The sequence below is a fragment of the Boleophthalmus pectinirostris genome, unplaced genomic scaffold (genome assembly GCF_026225935.1).
Source record: "Boleophthalmus pectinirostris isolate CB_2022bp ecotype Guang Dong unplaced genomic scaffold, ASM2622593v1 HiC_scaffold_18, whole genome shotgun sequence".
NCBI classification, from domain to species: Eukaryota; Metazoa; Chordata; class Actinopteri; order Gobiiformes; family Gobiidae; genus Boleophthalmus; species Boleophthalmus pectinirostris.
The window spans coordinates 26,003,383-26,023,816 of NW_026571133.1; the positions used below are offsets into that span (position 1 = coordinate 26,003,383).

A 20,434-nucleotide genomic window follows, 5' to 3' on the forward strand; every position below is an offset into this window, starting at 1 on the left:
AATTTCTTTTAGGGGACTTTAATCTGAATTCATCTCAATCTGTAGTCTTTATATAAACGCATTAATCGCGACAATTTCTAATATAAAGTCTATGCTGCTTAGTTGTGATAGTATTTTTCCCTTAACTGTGTTAATTGTTGAGAAAATTGTAATTAAAAATGAGCTACGTTTAGCCGGCAGTGGCACCCTCCGTGAGTGAATCGAAGCTAACGCTAAATTTGGTCAATATGCTCCTACTTACCTATTATAAGACTGTTCTTTTGACTTTTTTATGGTTTGGCAAGAGGCTACATTTATCCAATGGTGTTGTTTTTGTGTGGTTAAACAATGTATGATGGTTTGAGCCCACTGCTGTGTTTTTAACTGTAGACTGGAGTTTATGCTAAGCAGCAAGGCTCAATTTCGACTTCTAATCGAAACCTCACATAGCCTATGTCATTCAGCTATATTTTTGAAGTCTGTGTACCTGAAATTAATTGCAATGTTTATTTTCTGTTCCAGCCTAAGGGAAAGAAGGCTAAGGGGAAGAAGGTGGCACCTGCCCCTTCTGTGGCCAAAAAACATGAGGCTAAAAAAGTCGTGAACCCCCTGTTTGAGAAAAGGCCCAAGAACTTCAGCATTGGTTAGTAAATTAACTACTGAGCTTCCTAATATCTTGTGCAGATGATGTAACTGAATATTTGCTATCTTAACTACACTGTAGACATTCTTCCACCAAGATCGCTGATGCACTTGTACAACTAATTTTAAAACCAACTTATTTACTATAATTTGCGACTGATTGCTATATTTTTTTTCCTCACAGGCCAGGACATTCAGCCCAAGCGTGATTTAACCCGTTTTGTCAAATGGCCACGATACATTCGCCTGCAGAGGCAACGCTCAATTCTTTACAAGCGTCTGAAGGTTCCGCCTGCAATCAATCAGTTCACCCAGGCCCTGGACCGCCAAACTGGTAAATATTAATTGAAGTAAATGTAACTCTTTCACACAACACCAAACTTGGAGAGACTAGCATTCACTGTTTTCAAACAGCCACCCAGTTGTTTAAACTTGCTCACAAGTACAGACCAGAAACCAAGCAGGAGAAGAAGCAGAGGCTGCTGGCCCGGGCTGAGCAGAAGGCAGCTGGAAAGGGTGATGCTCCCACCAAAAGGCCCCCTATACTCCGTGCTGGTAAGTGTTTTCAACAGGGACTAAAATGAACAAGTATTTTATTTAGCATGACCTTGTGCATTGATGACTTGAATTTCTTCACCTGACATACAGTGATGCTTTATGAGCTTTTTAACCCTGAGCAAAAGGTCCTAAAATAATAATTGTTACTCTTAAATTAGTATTTGTTAACAAATGTTCTTTAACAGGTGTGAACACAGTCACTTCTCTGGTTGAGAGCAAGAAGGCTCCAGCTTGTTGTGATTGCCCATGATGTGGATCCAATTGAGGTATGCTAATTTAATTTGAAAAACCTGGTCTTTGCAATGATGTCTGAATTTCTTCACCTGAAAGTTGATGTGATGATTCAAACCGAGCTTTTTAACCCTGAGCAAAGACCATACTGCGCTTACTACAGCATTCACTGTCATGAAGGCTATTCTGTTCTAATAATGTACATTTTTCCAGTTGGTTGTCTTTCTGCCAGCGCTGTGCCGCAAAATGGGAGTCCCTTACTGCATCGTCAAGGGCAAGGCTAGACTGGGTAGACTGGTGCACAGAAAGACTTGCACTTCAGTTGCCTTCACACAGATTAACCCGTAAGTTAAGGTTTTATAAGTACAATGCATGCATCCAATGTTAATTTATTCTAAGCTCTGAATTTTATGTTCTAAAGTGAAGACAAGGGTGCACTTGCCAAGCTTGTGGAAGCAATCAAGACAAACTACAATGACAGATACGAGGAGGTGAGGTGCTTTTTTTTTAATATGCATGCCAATTTGTGAATAAAAGCTAATTTTCTTTATTTTTACATCAGATCCGTCGTCACTGGGGAGGTGGAATTATGGGACCGAAATCTACGGCCCGTATTGCCAAGCTGGAAAAGGCAAAGGCTAAAGAGCTTGCTACAAAGCTTGGTTAAACTGATTTTCAATAAAAAGTCTACCCAAATTATACTTGTGTGATTATTAAATGCAGTTAACATTTTATGTAGTCAAGGCCTATGCTCAGAATCTTTTGGCTAAACAGATGAATTTGATGGGTCAACAAATGGGTATGCGTTTACACCAACATTAAGATAATTGCATATATTTAAAATTTTCCCCATGGGGTTCCAATTCCTGGGTTGAGAACCACTGCAATATTGTACCGTTTGCAATCTTGCCAGGTGTGCTTCAGAAAAACACATTTCAGTTGCCATTTAGAAGCATCTTAACCATTTCAGACTGTCCTGAGCAAACTTGAAACTGGTAGAACTCACCATTGATATGCAATTTTCATTAAATGGTAAATTTTGGTAATGGGTTGGTGAGTAGTGTGATGTGATTAAAAGTTGCTTGAAATAAAATCAGACCTGGATAATGGTGTAGGTTGTGTCCTAAACTTCAAAAATGTAATGGACTCCAGGAGGGTCAAATTAAAGTGACATGCTTTAATGCACATAAATGTTCTTACATTGTTCCACAAACTATATTTTAATCATCTTCACAAACTTTGCATACCACATATAAGATGTTGCAGCACAAAGGCCATACCTGAATTGGAGAAAGAGGACCAAATTGTAAGGAAGACTGCACAACACATTTGGGACATGTTTCCACCTACCATGTAATGATGTATTGCATATGTTCATTTCGGAGAGTTACTCTTGTCTGCCCGCCAATTGGTCCTCCAGGAACCGTACTAGCTGTAAGACAGTTAACAGCATTAAAGGTGAATATCATCATGTAACAAAAGGGACACAAGGAAGAGACCGGTAACAGAAAACTCTGACAAGAGAGACTTAGACCACTTTCTGCACTAAGGGTTAATGAGCTGAATGTTATAGACAGGACTGGGACAAAATTCATATAGCTATTTGCTATTTATATTTGGTCATTTGTTATAAAGACTTGAAACTCAAACGCATGGGACTCTTCCATGGGTCCTATACATAGATTTGAAATGCCATAATGGATGTACCATCCATTTAGAACCATTATATTCTAAAATATAAGTAACAGTTAGCACGGTTTCTTTTTTTTTTTTTAAGGTATTTTTAAAAGTAGCTATTGTAGAAGCTTCGGTGAATAGCTTTGTTCTGAGTATGGGTCAAGCTAAATGACTGACCAACTTGCAACTCTTACATAATGCAAAAGGCCACACAAATGAAAGCAGCAGTTTTACCCACACATTAAACACACACACACACACACACACAATAAATGCCACTTAAAACTGTAAACTGATCTTACCAAAGTCTGCGTCAATGAAGATGGGCTCAGCACCAGTAAGCTGAGCCATGGCCTCCAGGTCACGGTAATGCCATCGGTTCTTCTGCACATCGTTACTTGGGACAAATGGTTTCCGATTCTCTGTCAGTCTGACTATTCCAACCACCTCTACATCCCCTTCCACCTACATACACATGGTACAGCGTTTGTAAAGCAAGGCAATAGGGTCTTTGATTAAAGCATAATGTTGTACCTGTCCTTTTATCCTTGTCTCTGGCTTAATCTTCTGCCTTGGGACATACCCACGATTGACAAGAATTGTGATGCTGAAATAATAAGTATCAAAGTACAGCTGACATACAACAACAAAAATATTGCACATTTTTCTTACCCAAGGTCAGTACAATGGAATGGGGTGATTACATTTGCACCAATCTCTCCACTGGATGTGATCCTGCCCGCCTCTCGCGCTTCCCTCTCAGGATCAACTGGTGACCGGGGCATGATATACAGTTCTTTTGAGTGGTCATATCTTCCATGTACTTTCACCCTCCTGTATTCCAAGTTGTTCAGTTCATGAGGGCTGCAGAAAAACAAAAGACTTAATTAATTTAATTTATGAGAGGTGTGTCCAAATTGTACACGGTTTTAAAAAGTAATGATGAATTGTGTAATAAATGGAACTAAAATAACACTTACTCTGCAGGCAAAGGAATAGGCTCAGCTGTAGTGAGTCTGGTCAGATCGCCAATCAGCTGTAATTTCCACTGACGCCGCTTAACCTTCACAAACAAATAATCAAATTAATATTGGATAAACAGTTTAGAATTAGAACTATCTGTCATGGTTGGAACCCCAGAAGCTCGTGCCATAGCAAAAGGGAACTGCAGGAGTACATTTGGCTATGCTTTGGCAGGCATTGTGTTTTCCTACCTGCCATGTTCCCAGACCAAAGGTGCTGACAGGAATAAGCAGCAGAAACCATTTAAAAAATGAGTCTTTCTCTGCTTCAGCAGCTGCTGAACTGCACTGTCGGCAAGCATGCTTTCCTATCAACACAGGTTTAAACAGTTAAATCGTGGAAAGACAAAACAAAAACACACATTTGTATTGCTATATTGTACTGCTACCTCCTGCATGCTGAACGAATTGAAATCTGGACAGTGTGTGGGACTTTCTGGTGTAGACAGCAAGAGTCTGTGTAATAACAACCCACCATAAGTGAAAATTGTAAAGTTCGTGTTATTTTTCTAGAAACTGACGCAATACTTACGCATTGTGTTAGTGACGTGACTGTCTTATTATAGAAGAATAATAATGTCCTCATAGCGATCTTTGACACAATAAATAACGTGAGAAAGAAATGAAAGAAAAGTTACATCTCTGTGTCCGACCACCACTTGAAGTACAAATACATAACCAAGGAAATATCCATGTACATAACACTCGAGAGACGGGGGAATGATTTTAGTGTTACCACTTCCGGTACAATGATGTTTTTCCAGCACGTGTGTGCAATGTTTTTAACGTGAATGCTTAATTTTTAACTCAGTCTTGGGCAGCGCAGTGTTACTTTACGGGTGGCAAACATGGATCTGGTCTCTAAGGATTTATATATTCAAAGTCTTGCTAGTCGGGTGTTTTCTCAGCGACCACAACTGGAGCCAAAGAAGAGACGTTTTGGTAAAATATTCCTGAAGATTGCTCATCTATGTTACGTTTTCACTTTCAGCAAAGTTTTAGATGAGCGTATTTCTTTTCACATTACAGCCGTATGAAGGCTAAGTAATTTGAATGCGTTGTTGTGACTGTAAAATTACAGTGTAAATTTACACAGGCTTTCTTGTCTCACTCACTGGCTAATATCTTTCTTATACAGGAAATTTAAAGGGTGCCGCAAAAGATAATGCCGCCACTAAAAAAAACAAGGTGAAAAAGAAAACTCTGAAGTCTCAACAGAACAAAACAACAACCAATCCTGTGACTCAAAAAACTGAGGATAAAGCAAGCCCAGATGAAGTCAAAGTTAAGGCCAAAAAGGGGAATGCAAATCTGAAGAAAAGTACGTGTTTTTAATAGTCAGACACTTGAGGCATTTTGTGTTTATTAAGTTCCTCTGTATGATTTTGTTTCTCACAGATAATGTTGAGATAAAATTTTCTGGGGTGGATCTGCTGCGCAAGAGGCTGCATGAAAAGATTGAAGAGTCCAGGGGACAGGTAGTGTATATACATTATTCTAACAGGTTCAACTACATGAAATTGACTTTTTATTTGTCTGCATTAATTATGTCTTACTCCAATGGTTCACATTCCTTTATGTTATATAAAATTAACATCCAAATGATGAAAAGTGAGAACATTAAACTCCAGCCACGGGGCCATAGTCTTAATTTCTGAACAACAGGCACTCCATTAAATGCAAATTATTATTAAAAACTGTAAAAAATTAAAAGAATAGTATATATACACTTGTATGCACTGCCAACCCAAAATGTTATCTAATTAATTTCAATTGTTTCCAAGGGTCCACCAAAGGATGCTTCATCACCAGAGGTACAAGCCAAGAGGGCAAAGCGAAAACTTGAGCGGGAACGCAAAAAAAGGAAGAGAAAGGAGATTCAAATGAAGAAATTGTCTGAAAAAAGTGAGGTAGAAACAAGACCAGAGATTAAACAGGAGGGTGAGATTGTGACACCTATAAGTAAGAGGAATGAAACGGGTATTGTATTCAACAAAGTGGAAACAGTAGAAGAGGGATATGAAGACAAAATGTTAAAGAAGCAAAATAAGAGAAAAAGTTTAAAGGGCCAGATAACGCCACTAACTGGAAAGAACTACAAGCAACTGCTCAGTCGTGTGGAAGCACGTAAAACTAAACTTGAGCAGCTGAAAGAGAAGGATGCTGACAAGGCACTTGAGATGGAGAATAAGATGAAGTGGACAAATTTACTATACAAAGCAGAGGGCATTAAAATTAAAGATGATGAAAAGATGCTGCGTGTTGCATTAAAAAGAAAGGAAAAAAGGAAAACCCAGCGGAAGAAGAAGTGGGATCAGCGCAGTGAGAACGTGCTGGAGAAGATGCAGCATCGACAAGACAAGCGAAAAAAGAACATTTTAAAGCGCAAGAAAGTCAAAGTAGAGAAGAAGAAGGACAGAGCACGTAAAAGAGGCAGAGTCCTCCCAGAGGACTTGAAAAAGGCTGGCATTTAGAGAACATTTGTTATACATGTATGATTAGCAGTTTGTCAATAAATACAGTTTTGTGAAATCTACTGTAAATCTTGTCATGTATAATTTGAATACCATGAACACTAAAATTATTTTGTGTTAGAGTAGAAAATGTATGCATTTTTGTTATGTTTTGCAGCAATAAGTCAACCTCGTTAATCTTGCTCCGCCCATACAGGAAGTAAAAATCTGACTCAAGGACCCTGGGAAAAAGATATCGCTTCTCTCTCCCTCCTCAAACACAAATGGTTCACTCGACTTAACTTATAGTTTGAATGGCGAATGTTGACGCATTTGTATTTGCATTGACGGATTTTTTTATTTTATTTTTTTATGTGGTAGGTCGGCGTATGTGTTAAAACAAGTGTTATAATGAGTGTTGGAAATACAGTTAATGGGAATCACTAGGACCATTGTGCAGCTTTTAAGCGTTGTTCGTCCGAGATCGTCTAACGTTACAGCATATAGCACGGTTTGTAGAGTAATCTTGGCCTGTTTAATTTAACACACTGTCCCAATGAAATTAAAATAACATGCCAAATTCATATGCCTGTTTAGACGATGTCAAGACAAATCCATGCGCGCAGAGTCGAAGGTGTGGATAAAAATGTTTGGTAAGATTTAATTTAATCATTAACATTACAAACATTTACAAGGTTTTAGTTTGTGGCCTCAAACGTTGATTCAGTTGTGGGGTCATACAATTAAGATTTTGTACAATGCAACCTTAGCCTACATGGCTGGACATAGCCGTGTAATATTCTCTGTAACTATGTTGTTACTCTGTCAGGGTCGAATTCACACAACTTGCTGCAGACTACAAGGCTGTAAACCTTGGACAGGGATTTCCTGATTTCTCCCCTCCCAAGTTTGTCCAGGAGGCTTTCTGTTCAGCTGTAATGGGAGGACCTCAAATGCACCAATACACCCGTGCCTTTGTAAGGAATGAAAACAACATTAAAAAACACACACATTTTTAGTTTACCTGTACTTTTTTTCTTTATAGGGTCACCCACACCTTGTTAAAAGTCTGGCCACATTTTTTACCAGGATTATGGGTCATGAAATCAACCCTTTTGAGGACATCCTTGTCACAGTTGGAGCTTATCAAGCACTGTTTTGTGCCTTTCAAGCACTGGTTGATGAAGGGGATGAAGTGAGTGATGCTATTCATTTCATAATACTAAATTATATTAAAGTAACAAGTTTATAGCATAATTAAATATGACCATATATTTACCCCAGTTACAAACTTGTGTGTACAATACATGTAGTAGAACTAGTTTTATCGCCATTGTTGAACAAAATTCATGAAATAGGAACTTGCCTCGGCATTATGATGCTTACATTAAACAAATAATAATAAATTAAGGTCATGCACAAAAATAAGGTTTAAAATGTCATGTTAAAATGTAATGCAAAATGCATTTTATTACTGTATATTACTCAAGAATAAAGAGTACTAGTCATATTATTCTTCATATTTTTTAGGTCATAATTGTAGAACCTTTCTTTGACTGCTATCAGCCAATGGTCCGGATGGCTGGTGGAAAACCTGTATATGTACCTTTGAGACCTGTAAGTGATTAACATTTTCAATCAATAACATGAGTTATTTAAAATAAACTTGTATAATGTTTGAGCGCAGAGAAGTGAAGATAAAATAGTTTTATCTAGTGCGGACTGGGTTCTTTCAACTGAAGAACTGGCTAGTAAAATTACTCCACGTACTAAAGCGATTGTTATTAATACACCCAATAATCCTTTAGGCAAGGTAAGACTGCCTCCATTTATATGTTGTATAAAAGAAAATTTCTATAAATGCAATTACAAGATGCACACAGTTGACATTTTTCAAACACAGGTATATAAAAGGGAAGAACTTCAAGAGATTGCTGACCTGTGCATCAAAAATGATATTCTGTGTATCAGTGATGAGGTATACGAGTGGCTGACATATGATGGAGCTAAGCATGTTAAGATTTGTAAGCAAAATATGTTTAAAAATTGCATGTGCACTGTTGAGCCATTAAGTGATTCCTGTGTTTTTAACAGCTAGCCTTCCTGGTATGTGGGAAAGAACCATAACTGTTGGCAGTGCTGGAAAGACTTTCAGTGCTACTGGATGGAAGGTATATTTTGTAATCTTAAATGTAACAAAGCAGGAGAAGTGTTTCACTGGCTGAAGATATAATTTTCTTTTGTAGGTTGGATGGGCCATTGGTTCAGATCACATTATCAAACACATGAAAACACTGCATCAGAACTCTGTGTATCACTGTGCAACTGCTGCCCAGGTAAACTGAATCTAACTAATGTTGCATAAAATCTACTGTAATTTCTTCAGCATAGACAGAGGTAGTGCAACAATTGATAGCTCAACTGGAGTGCAAATGTTAATATAAATGTTTTTAAGTGAATTGTCTCATATTGGTTGCACATATTTTAGGAGGCTGTCGCTTGTGGATTTGACAGAGAATATGAAGTCTTTGAAACTCCAGAGAGCTACTTTCAGCAGCTTCCTGCAATACTGCATCACAAGAGAAAAAAGTTAGCCATGTGCCTTGAAAGTGTGGGTTTGAAGCCCATCATGCCGGAGGGAGGTTATTTTATGGTTGTTGACGTCTCTACTCTTGGTAAGTAAATGTTGAATAAAGTTATTATTATGTGTATAAATGCTACATCTGCTGATACAATGCAGTATTTCCTTTTAGGTGTAGACCTTAAAGATCAAGACTCACAAGACGAAGAATATGATTTTAAATTTGTCAAATGGTTAATTCGGGAAAAGGTCATTATACTTCATCATACAAATAAATATATCTTTGTTTTGCATTATAAATACATGTTGTACCAACTTGAAGTGTGGATTCAATTTTTAGGGTTTGGCCACTATCCCAGTGTCAGCATTTTACAGTCCAGAACACCAAAAAGACTTCAATAAATATATTCGATTTTGTTTCGTCAAGGTAAATGAAAATACTAAATATACTTGGAATACTAATGTTCCAATTCCATTAGTTATCGTTAAAGCGTTAAATGTGTTTTTATTTTATGTGGTGTTGCTCTTTCTACAGGAGGACTCAACTCTAGATGCAGCAGAAGATATACTGAGAAAGTGGAGCTCTACAAAGTAAATACTATAAACTCCCCTTTTAAACTTGTAATGTAAACTATCTGTTAATGCAAAGAACATCTGTCTGTGTCTCCTCCTGTTTGTAGCATTTACTTTTTAAAATCTAAATACAATTGTAGATTTTTTTATTTTATTTTATTTTTTTAGTGAGTAAAATATTTTTGGGAAATCTGATTTTTGAGTGCGATTGTCCTATTAAGAGACATATCTGCAGTTTTGTTTAAAAGATCTCACATTAATTTTTTATTTTTAATGTTCTGTTGACAGCTATTGTCCAAATAAATTAAGTGAAAATGTTTTTTCATTTTTGTGTTGGTTAAGCCAAGTCATTGACCTATGAGTGTTCCATTGTTTGATTTTCTAAATTTCTGTTGGTTAAATTAAATGAATGAACAATTTTGTGAAGCCTGGACAGGTGACTGCTGTTGTGATTTTGGTGGAGCAATATAAAATGTGTATTAAAAAGGGACAAAAAATTGTTTTATCGTGTTTTATGAATTAAATTGTGAGTTTTATATCTCCCATAGAAAATTTACTTACGTGTTACTTGTTTTAGCTTTGATTTTGATTTAGTTTGTTTGCAAACAATAAATAAAATGCATTTAAAGAGAATCTCACTTCCTTCTTCTGTTCGTGCTTTTATTTTGAAGAGTGATGACCGAGAAGTGACAGAAGCTCACGTTGTTTTGGATATGTCTGCTTCTAATACACCGAAGAAACCCTTGAATCGTCAGGTATTATTGCATTGTGATTGTGATGAAGTGTGATGCCTTAATTTTACTGATGTTATAATCTTTTCTTGCATTGTATAGGAGCAGGGCCACGTTAACTGGAAGAAAAGAAAAGCAGAACGTGAGTGAAGAGCTAACATGGAGCTAGCACGTGTAAAATAGAACCGTATGAAAACACACATTGAACGACAATTGAAACAAAATAAACTTTTAACTGGAAACACTGTCCCAAATTAACATTTTGGGAAAATGATTAATTAAAGTTGCCTATTGTGAAATTAATTAATGTGAGAAGGGAGAATGCTGGTTCAGAAGACTGTTGGGCTATTGACGACAATAGCTGGGGGCGACTGTGTTTGTGCACTGGTCCGCAGTTTCTTGGTTCATGTCCCGCTCTCGACATAATCATCATTGGTTGAGCGGTAAGATCCAGTTCGATTCCAGGTCCCACGTTTGAATGCTGATGTTGTGTCCTTGGGCAAGATGGTTAACCCCCCTTGATTCAATTGTCGACAATGGGATCAGACAATGTAATGTACTGGAGTATGTGTGAATGGATGAGCGGTTCCTTAATGTAAAGTGCCTGGAAGATGGCAAAGCACTATATAAAAATGTAAACTTTTACCATTTATTGTATGTATATCATTTCTTTTCAGTTAAAGCGACTCTTAAACAAAAGAAACATGCCAAGATGGTCAAAAGGTTGGAGAAAGAAAAACAGAAAGAAGCAGCTCAAAAAGAAATATTTGAACAGAACAAAAACAATAATGGTATAATAATAATTTGTGTTTTTACATCTGTGATTGTTTATGCCATGGATGATTAAACTTAATAAAATGTGTACGTAACAGGTCGGCAATACACGGTGAGCGTGGCTTTACCTGGGTCAGTTCTGGACAATGCTCAGTCAGCAGAACTTCGTACATACCTGGCTGGGCAGATCGCTCGGGCATGTGTGGTCTTTTGTGTGGATGAAATAATAGTCTTTGATGAACAAGGGGAAGATGTAAAGTAAGTTGGTCAGAAAGAAAATAATAATTTCAAAAAGCTGATGTTTTTTATATTCTTTTACAGAAGTGTGGAAGGTGAATTCAAAGGTGTTGGAAAGAAAGGACAAGCCTGTATTCAGCTTGCAAGAATACTTCAATACTTAGAATGCCCTCAGTAATAACTTTATTTAGTTGCATTTGCGTATATTAGGCTGTTCCGTATTTTGACTATACATGTTTTGATTCCATCCAGATATCTCCGCAAGTGGTTCTTTCCTAAACATCAGGATTTACAATATGCAGGTAATTAATAGGAAAGTCTTGATATAACTGTGTTTAAACAAAAAAGCTTGACTGTTTTGCCAGATCAGTAACACTTTGCCTCCAATTACTAGGATTACTTAACCCACTAGACAGCCCTCACCACATGAGAATAGACGAAGAATCCAGATACAGAGAAGGAATAGTTCTTGACCGACCAACCAAACAAGGAAAAGGTTCCTTTGTAAACTGTGGAATGAGAAGGGTATGTCCAATTGTTAGGCTTGTTCTAAGTGTTTATTTTAAACTTTAAAATGTGAAAGTGAGAGTACTTTTTTTTTTTTTAGGATGTTCGCATTGACAAACCATTGCAGTCAGGTCTCCGAGTCACAGTACACCTCAATAAAACCCAGAGTGAAGGTGTATGTCACTAATACTTTTAACACACCTATATGCATTAACTGTATAGTCTATAGACTGTTTTGTTTATACTCTTTTGTTAGAAAGCAAAGTGTACAAAGGTATTGTGGTGGCTCCTCACGTGCCAAGGACAGAAGATGGGCTCTACTGGGGTTACACAGTTCGTCTTGCATCTTGCCTGAGTAAGCTTACATTTTAGCTATAAAACCACCTTAAATATATAACAGGTCATCTTAACACATTTTGGTCCATGCAGGTGCTGTATTTACAGAAAGTCCATACAAGGATGGATATGATCTTACTATAGGCACATCTGAGAGAGGAAGTCACTTGGACCAGACATCTCTAACACCTTTTAAGTAAGTTTACAGTGAAGTCCAGAGCATTAATTTAGTGTTCACTGTTAATTTTTGCCCTTCTCTAACAAATCCTAGCCATCTATTGGTTGTTTTTGGTGGTCTTCAAGGATTAGAAGCAAGTTTAGATGCTGACCAAATCTTGGATGTTACTGACCCCAGTGTTTTATTTGATCTCTACCTGAACACATGTCCTGGCCAGGGCAGCAGGACCATACGAACAGAGGTAAGTGTCTCAAGATTTGAAGATTAAACTTATATTCAACAATGTGTTTACAAATGAACTGAATTAACCTACATTGCTTTGTTGTCAACAGGAGGCTATGTTAATTTCAATGGCAGGCCTTAGACCAAAGATTATTGCCGCTTTCTCAAATAATTCTAATGAGTCACTAAATGGACACTGACAAAATTAAAACATATTTGAATACACATCACATAAATTATTCTATCATTCATTACACAAAATATATTATTTATCACTAAATGTGTTTAATAATGCATTGGACTGTGACTAACACAATAAAAACCCAGAAAATGGAAAAAAAAAAAAAAAAACAGGGTTACCAAGGCAATTTTAACATTTTAAAAAATTTGTTTGCATACCCCTTGTTTTCAGTCAAAATTTTTCTGTTTTGTAAAATGGATCAGTATTTGTTTCTTATAACTTGGAAGAGTGGTCTACTTATGTGACATCTTATTTTTAAATATCTGTCCTATTTTGTATCCAGCATTTTCTGTTAATTAAATTGTATAACAGTCTACATTCTAAGACTGTTTTGCATTTGTATCAAAATGTATAAAGAATCATGCATTAGTCTAACTTGGATGCAGTGTCTGGTTATTTTGGAAGCACATGTTGGGCATAAATTTGTATTCATACATTTACTGCGCAGACTTCTTATTGCTTATATAAAGTAAAAGTATATAATTTTCTTTATGTACAGAATCATCAGTTATACTCTGAAGCTGAAATGATTTCATAAAATGTCAAACACAAAATAGGCTGACAACAGTGGCAAAAAATTGCAGCAAAATAGACAATAAATATCACATATCTGCTAAGTCCCCAAAGGTACTAAATGTACATTTGAATGACATAAATTACATGCATTTAACAAAGTACTATAAACATTCATAAAAATTCATTTAAAATGTATTTATAGTAAAACCTTGGATTCACAGACCATGTGAGGAACAAAGCAAAATGTAAAACAAAATCACTATCTCATAATTATGAATCCAAAAATATTTATATCGATTGTGTGGATTTGTAAAGGCTCAGTCAACAAAAAATCTAGAAAGTTCCACTTATTCTCTAAATGTTCAGTGGCTTTTTACCAACTTGGATGAATGAAGCTGATATTGTACTGCTTTGCCCAGCGTGCAAATACCTGTTTCTCAGTAATAAAGCGGTGGTGGTTGCCTCTTTTGCCACTCTCATTCTGCATATAAGTTACACATTCATCAAGTCCACGAGGTTTGTAATAATGATACAGCATCTTTTTGGATACAGGCTTCTTTCTATAGAAAAACACTGTAGTGTTATAACAGTAGTGGTAATTTATATTTTGGACATTCACATCTTGTACTTACCCACAGTGATTAGGTGAAACCATTCCATAAACTTTGATATTGTCACATATTTCAATAGCTATGACCATAGTAAACCAGCCAGTGCTCAACCATGAATGAGATCTTTGCCTGCATGATCAAGGACAATGTCATAGTGTATCGAAACATTAGTAGAAGTAGTGTTTTTAACAATATACTTACCTATCCCGACCAGTTTCTCGCAGAAAAAGGCTATCAAATTTGCGCATCTTACTTGGTGTAATACTAAAGCAAGAAAGGTTTGTATATGTCATGCTCACTCTTTGGATCAGTCTGTATAATGTTCCTTTTGAATCTTTCCCAATTTTGTTTGGTGGTCCCCAGAAGATGATCATAGGGTTGCTGTCTGCACGATGCAAGAACTCATTAGGTCTACGGACCACCCTGAAGATGCTGGAGTGGGCCACCACCCTCAGAGTGGTCCTATTGCCCACGTCGTCATCATATCCCTGCGTGGGAGCATCATTCATGCGGATCACACACTCAGTCCGGTCAATATCATGACCTGCTTTTGTTCCCAAAACATGACTGGAGCTTGTCACCAGTGCACAATTATGGCAATGCAAATTCATGGTCTGGAAAATATACAAAATGTTCAAATAGTTCAATAGTGCAATAACTGACAACAGTAAATGAAATAAATGTCAGAACTAAAAAACACTGAGTTAATTAAAAATACACATTACATCATGCTGGTCACTTAGTCATTCTGCATTTTTCAACCACTTAAGAGGAGGCTGTTCTACGGTCTGTTTCTACTTGTATCTGCGCCTTTATCGGTCATGTTTTTGCCTTTAAGGCACAGGCTCAAACATCCTATGACCTGGATATGTTTTATTAAGCTAATGAAGACATATTGACACATGGCCTGGCAAGAGTAATACAACTCAGAATCCTGGGAATGAAAAGCCATAGAGCCACAGGTCACTGCTCACCCAATGCTTTTATTACAGGCAAATGCAAAAGAGCTCCACGGTGTCAGGCACTGAAGACATGGACCAGTACAGTCCCTGACAAAAGTCTTGTCGCTTATCCATTTTGTAGAAACAAAAGCTTATAACCTGACTTTAAATTAATGGATTGGTTTTAGAAATGTCTCATTTGAAAGCTAAAACCCTCGCAAATTATGCTCAATATACTAAAATAAATTTGCTTCACTGAAGACAGATTGATCATTTAATGAACACAGAAAGGTCAGATTTTGGCAAGACAAAAGTCTTGTCACCTACAGAAAATTTAACAAATAATTTACTTCAAATACAAAAATATGTTACATAACGTCAGTGAATTAAGTAGTGGTGCTGTGAGATCCATATTTAATATCTTGTATGACTTCCATGAGCTTGAAGGACTGCATCCATGCGGTTCGACAATGATTCATCCAATTTGTTGATGATGTCATCAGGAATAGCAAAGAAAGCGTCTTACATGCCTCCCAGAGTTCATCAAGATTCTTTGGTTTTGCCTTCATGCTTCCTCTTTCATTCTACCCCAGACATGCTCAATGATGTTCATGTCTGGTGACTGGGCTGGCCAGTCCTGGAGCACCTTGATCTTCTTTGCCTTGAGAAACTTTGATGTAGAGATAGAAGTATGCGATGGAGCACCATCCTGCTGCAAAATTTGACCCCGTTTATGGTTGGGAATGTAAGAGGAGCTAATACTTCTTGATATTGATATTGCCTTCCACCCTGCAAATGTCTCGCACACCCCCCATACTGGATCTAACCCCAGACCATGATTTTTCCACCACCAAACTTAACTGTTTTCTGGGTGAATTTTGGATCCATGAGGGCTCCAGTAGGTCTCCTGCATTATTTGCGGCGGCTGTGATGTAATTCAACTGAGGATTCATCTGAGAAATCCACCTTCTGCCACTTTTCCAGTGTCCATCCTTTTAGCAGGCTGTGGGCCTTGGCAAATGCCACATAGTTTTTTAAATTGCCTTTTGTTTAGTGCTGGTTTCTGTGCACTGATTCGACCATGGAGGCCATTTCGAGACAGAATTCTACAAACTGTTCTGGTTGACACAGGGACCTGAGGTGACCAGGCCTGCTGCAGTGGAAAAGGGGCTGGCCTTGGATTTTCGAATCAACAAACGGGCCTCCTGAGCAGTTGTCTTGCGGGGTCTGCTGGACCTGGGCTTGTCAAAAACATCTCCAGTCATTTCAGATCTTTTTCTTATTCTTTGTACTTGACGCTGAGACACATTGAAGGTGTCAGCCACCTCAGCAGTGGATCTGGTCTTCAGCCTCTTGATAATTAACGCTTTGGTCTGACAGTGGATCTTAGACATGTTGTCAGAGGTCAAGTTGCAGTTGATGTGAAGGTCTGGTGTGCTGGGGTTCTTTTTATACACACCCACTAATTGATTGATCAGTAACTGATCACAGGTGAGGCTGTAATCTAGGATTGGGTGCATCATATGACAAGACGACAAGACTTTTGTCTTGCCAAAATCTGACTTTTCTGTGTTCATTAAATGATCAATCTTTCTTCAGTGAAGCAAATTTATTTTAGTATATTGAGCATAATTTGGGAGGGTTTTAGCTTTCATATGAGACATTTCTAAAACCAATTGATTAATTTAAAGTCAGGTTATAAGTTTTTGTTTCTACAAAATGGATAAGCGACAAGACTTTTGTCAGGGACTGTAGAGGACGCACTAAGAGTCACTAAGTCTGTTTCTGGTGGTATAGGCACACCTATAAGAGTAGCCAGTAAAACTCTCCTCAAGGCTCTGTAGAGTTTGCTGTTACACTGTGCTATGGCACCTTACCAGAAGCAGTTAAACTAACTGATTTAAATAAATTAGTTATTTTCAATTATTTTACCTTATTTCCATAAATGGGGACATAACCCTCTCGCAAAGACCATTTCTTCAAATCAGTGGCCTTGAGTGCCTGGTGTGTTGAGACATGGAAAGGAGCAAAACCAGCATCATTGGTATTATTGGAGCCATAAAGGATGAGGAGTGTCATCAGGACAAGTACAGCTGCACAGATAACCATTCTGTGGCTCTGTGGCCCCTGCAGAGACAATGATAATAACAGTGGCCTGTTAATACTGCCAATTGCTGTTTCTTAAGATATCAACAGGGAAATAGGTCTAAGTCCACAGCTTGAATATATGTTAGCTCTTACCTTGCTAGTGAGCCCCATTCTGTTTGATTTGGCTCTGAATCTGCCTGAATGACATCATACCTATACAGATAAAATGCAATGAATTTAGCCATTAACATTTCTTCGCGGAGTGATTTACTGATATATGCAGCGCAAACCACAATCATAGTAGTAAAATGCTCGATAGAGAACCATAAATTGCGTTCATTTTAACTGAAGCATTGGGAATCCGCCTATAGACTGGCGTATTATTTCAGGGTGTTAAAGCTGTACAGCATCTTCTCATCCTCCACTCATCACCACCTACCTTTACAGAAGCAATGTAGCCGACATAATATCTCCTGAAGACATGATTACAGTTCCCCGTAATTATGTGAAACGGTTCCATTGTCAAGTAGTCTGATAACTCCGCTTTACCGATGTGGGCCTGTAAACTCGGCTCTTTTACTGTCTGTTGTCTTCCTCTCGTGCGCCCCTCTTGCTGCACCCTCACTGCTGACGTCACGCTCGCGTTTTATGCTGCTGAGCAGTTTATGGCCCTGACAGCGATAAATAAAATATTTTTATTATTATTAATAATAATATCTTATAGCGATGGTGCAGTTTATAGTCCTGACAGCGATACATGAAATATTTCTATTATTAATAATAGTAATAATAATAATACTATCTTGTAGTAATTTGAAACACATTTTATTCACATATACCTTACATGTAAATGGAAACATAAAAATACACTGCAGTTTTTTAATAATTAAAAATTATTTAAGCACATTCATTTGATCAACTTTTGTTAATGTACATTCCAGATGTGTATAGGTTTCAGTTTACAACTAAAACTTTGGCTGTGTAGGCCTACTTTGCATGTACTTGCAAGGACTTATAAGAGTTAGTAACTGGTTATTTATTTGGATTTAATTGGGTATATGTAAACAACAATGTGCGTATTAATATAACCAATCATCACAGTTGTCAAACGCAGCTATTAATTAGATAATAATTAATACAAATGTACTTTGCCAAGAACAGCATGCACATTTTTTTCAATGTGCCTTTGAAGATAAGATTAACTAAATTAAATATTCAGTTAAGTGTAAGCAGCCTTAAAATATTCTGTAGTGCAATAAGCATTGGTTCAGAGTTCAGAATACAATCACAGATCTGCAGTCATCTGCTTTATAGCCTCCATGATGGATGTTTAAATTCCATCTTGTGACGTGTTGCCCATTTGGCATAGATGGCTTTTTCAGTGATGAAGCGATGCCCTCCACGTTTGGTGTTCTCATGAATATTGTACATACGGCACTCGTTGATACGTTTGTTCTCATAGTAATGATATGGAACAACGCTGTGATTGGCTCGACTGTTAAAAAAGCCAGAAGAAACAGGTTAACTCGGAACAACATAATAACGACCACAACATAAGTTATAATAAAATACATTTGTGCACCTGCAGTAATTGTTATCAATCATTCCATACACATTAATGCTGTCACACATATCCAAGGCAAGAATCATTGTGAAAAACCCTGTGCTCAAAAAAGCACCCGTCTTCATTCTGTAAATGCATGAAAGATTATAATCATACAAGTATGACTATTCCATGTATTAATCATTCCTGTTAGCCCACCTGTTTTTTCCAGTTTCATTTTGAAACACATTGTCACAATACTGTATCTTCTCTTTTGTCACTATGTACATTTTGGCTTCTGGATATTTTTTAACCATTTTCAAAAGAGCATTAAAAACTCTTCCTTTTCCATCTTGTCTCATGTTCCTTTCAGGACCCCAAAATATATAAGTAGTATTGGCAGAATGTTTAAAGTAGTAGGGCTCATTTTTAATCAATAAGGGTGCACTTGTATGAGACACAACTCGCACTGTAGTGCGACTGCCGACATCCTTCTCATACCCTACTGTGGGTGCGTTATTCATTCTAATCACACATTCATTAGTATCAATTTCCTCTCCAACAGCAGCTCCAAGCATCTGGCCTGAGCTTGAGACTAAGGCACAATGGCTGCAGTACATGTTCAGGAACTGTAGGAGTAGAGGAGAAAATGAGTATTTAGTACTTATTTTGAAAAGATAATTAGTTATTTCTATACAAAAAGCTGTTAGATTCTCTTAACTCAACTTTAGATATTTATGGGTCTGCACTGCATGGACAAATTGAGATAATTACGTATGGTGGGTAGGTCACCATTTCTAAATTATTTAAAAGCTAACAGAGCCAGTACCTAAGCCTGTATATCACACAACCACCAGGGCCTTAAAACATATACATCAGAGCACTGCACTAGCTTCGCTACATTATGTGGTATGAACTAGGTTTAATTGAATAAAATAATTTTATAAAGGCCAATTTACAGAAATTGTATATTTTCTTACCTGGTCCATCCTACCATCTGTGATTCGAGCATAGCCATTGAGTCCTGTGATGTGCAAAGCAACATGAATGGGGTCCCGTTTGACTACTTGTCTGATCCAAAACAACAGAGTAAGACTTAAGCTAAGCAGACTTAGCCAGCGGAAACACTGGATTGGAAGACAAATAAAGCCAGCAATAAGCAATTGTAGTAATGCATGTAGATTATGCTGGTGTAACTTGAATTACCTGTGATTTTATTAGGCTTTTTACAGAGCCAATGCCCAGAAAAAACATTTTTAATAATTTCTTACAGAACACATGTAGAGGCAAAACCTGGTACGACTTCATTGTGAACCTAGGCTAGGTCGCATATTTTCTCCAAAAAATCATAACCGCGAAGATAATCTCAAAGTTCGTATCATCTATATGGCATCTTCACCTTTTAATTTAGGTCTACTAACGCTCGAGACGTTAAAACCGTTATCACACCCAAATTGTTGTCAAGATAACACAGTCGATAACAAGTAAACACTATTGTCATCATAAGGTCTGGTATAACTTCCAACAATAAAATGCCTACCGTTTATACAAAATGCGCTTGGATTTATTTTGAAAGCTAAATCAAACCCGGAATCCGGACACAGTCAGTACTGTTACATTTTTGACAAGATTAAGTGGTGAGTTCAAAGTGTGCTGGTAAAATCCACGTCCGCTTCTTAGTTTTCCTATTTTGAGAAACATAGGCGTTTTTGCTGCAACTGTATATGAAATATATGACTCATAAAGGCTCTTATGTGAATATATATATGTATATATATATATATGAAAATAAA

At 37.2% G+C, this 20,434-nt stretch overlaps 6 protein-coding genes and 3 non-coding genes across 11 annotated transcripts; 6 read left to right on the forward strand and 3 right to left on the reverse strand.

Annotated features, from left to right (window-relative positions):
- Positions 1–417: 417 nt before the first annotated feature.
- Positions 418–2,109, forward strand: rpl7a (ribosomal protein L7a). The gene is given in 8 exon segments (XM_020921935.1): positions 418–622; positions 806–955; positions 1,036–1,176; positions 1,365–1,405; positions 1,407–1,445; positions 1,624–1,754; positions 1,832–1,901; positions 1,973–2,109. Coding segments are annotated over 8 exon segments (867 nt in total). The 5' UTR covers positions 418–432; the 3' UTR covers positions 2,078–2,109.
- LOC129409085 (small nucleolar RNA SNORD24) lies at positions 659–731 on the forward strand. Its single transcript, XR_008632252.1, has one exon. It is a non-coding gene; the product is annotated as a small nucleolar RNA SNORD24 (small nucleolar RNA).
- LOC129409084 (small nucleolar RNA SNORD36) lies at positions 1,232–1,302 on the forward strand. Its single transcript, XR_008632251.1, has one exon. It is a non-coding gene; the product is annotated as a small nucleolar RNA SNORD36 (small nucleolar RNA).
- On the forward strand, positions 1,477–1,551 carry LOC129409083 (small nucleolar RNA SNORD36). The gene has a single exon (XR_008632250.1). It is a non-coding gene; the product is annotated as a small nucleolar RNA SNORD36 (small nucleolar RNA).
- A 458-nt stretch (positions 2,110–2,567) lies between the features above and the next one.
- Positions 2,568–4,847, reverse strand: LOC110157414 (surfeit locus protein 1). Of its 3 annotated transcripts, none has more exons than XM_020921751.2 (9): positions 4,642–4,847; positions 4,499–4,565; positions 4,302–4,417; positions 4,068–4,150; positions 3,760–3,951; positions 3,622–3,694; positions 3,390–3,552; positions 2,761–2,842; positions 2,568–2,690 (listed from the first exon to the last, which is right to left on the reverse strand). In XM_020921751.2, exons 1-9 carry the CDS (start codon positions 4,693–4,695, stop codon positions 2,624–2,626), a joined length of 897 nt encoding a protein of 298 aa, XP_020777410.1. In that variant the 5' UTR covers positions 4,696–4,847; the 3' UTR covers positions 2,568–2,623. The 3 variants fall into 3 exon arrangements, with proteins under 3 accessions (XP_020777410.1, XP_055009330.1, XP_055009329.1); XM_055153355.1 differs by having other exon boundaries at positions 3,622–3,658; positions 4,496–4,565; XM_055153354.1 differs by having other exon boundaries at positions 4,496–4,565.
- A 70-nt stretch (positions 4,848–4,917) lies between these two features.
- On the forward strand, positions 4,918–6,652 carry surf6 (surfeit 6). Its single transcript, XM_020921753.2, has 4 exons — positions 4,918–5,051; positions 5,248–5,430; positions 5,508–5,587; positions 5,894–6,652. Exons 1-4 carry the CDS (start codon positions 4,958–4,960, stop codon positions 6,581–6,583), a joined length of 1,047 nt encoding a protein of 348 aa, XP_020777412.1. The 5' UTR covers positions 4,918–4,957; the 3' UTR covers positions 6,584–6,652.
- A 114-nt stretch (positions 6,653–6,766) lies between these two features.
- kyat1 (kynurenine aminotransferase 1) lies at positions 6,767–12,926 on the forward strand. Its single transcript, XM_055154169.1, has 26 exons — positions 6,767–7,073; positions 7,160–7,215; positions 7,392–7,539; positions 7,608–7,757; positions 8,093–8,179; positions 8,250–8,375; positions 8,466–8,586; positions 8,657–8,733; positions 8,809–8,898; positions 9,051–9,237; positions 9,316–9,392; positions 9,484–9,570; positions 9,679–9,734; positions 10,294–10,309; positions 10,388–10,471; positions 10,550–10,589; positions 11,125–11,238; positions 11,320–11,479; positions 11,543–11,632; positions 11,711–11,760; positions 11,853–11,983; positions 12,066–12,138; positions 12,222–12,320; positions 12,395–12,497; positions 12,573–12,720; positions 12,812–12,926. The coding sequence occupies exons 1-26, from the start codon at positions 6,996–6,998 to the stop codon at positions 12,899–12,901; spliced, it is 2,538 nt and encodes an 845-aa protein (XP_055010144.1). The 5' UTR covers positions 6,767–6,995; the 3' UTR covers positions 12,902–12,926.
- A 443-nt stretch (positions 12,927–13,369) lies between these two features.
- On the reverse strand, positions 13,370–17,771 carry st6galnac6 (ST6 (alpha-N-acetyl-neuraminyl-2,3-beta-galactosyl-1,3)-N-acetylgalactosaminide alpha-2,6-sialyltransferase 6). Its single transcript, XM_020921901.2, has 6 exons — positions 17,538–17,771; positions 17,252–17,311; positions 16,943–17,137; positions 14,271–14,683; positions 14,091–14,198; positions 13,370–14,018 (listed from the first exon to the last, which is right to left on the reverse strand). Exons 2-6 carry the CDS (start codon positions 17,267–17,269, stop codon positions 13,832–13,834), a joined length of 921 nt encoding a protein of 306 aa, XP_020777560.1. The 5' UTR covers positions 17,270–17,311; positions 17,538–17,771; the 3' UTR covers positions 13,370–13,831.
- Positions 17,772–17,907: 136 nt separating this feature from the next.
- On the reverse strand, positions 17,908–20,391 carry st6galnac4 (ST6 (alpha-N-acetyl-neuraminyl-2,3-beta-galactosyl-1,3)-N-acetylgalactosaminide alpha-2,6-sialyltransferase 4). The gene is made up of 5 exons (XM_020921797.2): positions 19,848–20,391; positions 19,622–19,768; positions 18,861–19,270; positions 18,681–18,788; positions 17,908–18,593 (listed from the first exon to the last, which is right to left on the reverse strand). Exons 1-5 carry the CDS (start codon positions 19,947–19,949, stop codon positions 18,407–18,409), a joined length of 954 nt encoding a protein of 317 aa, XP_020777456.1. The 5' UTR covers positions 19,950–20,391; the 3' UTR covers positions 17,908–18,406.
- Between the last annotated feature and the right edge of the window lie 43 nt (positions 20,392–20,434).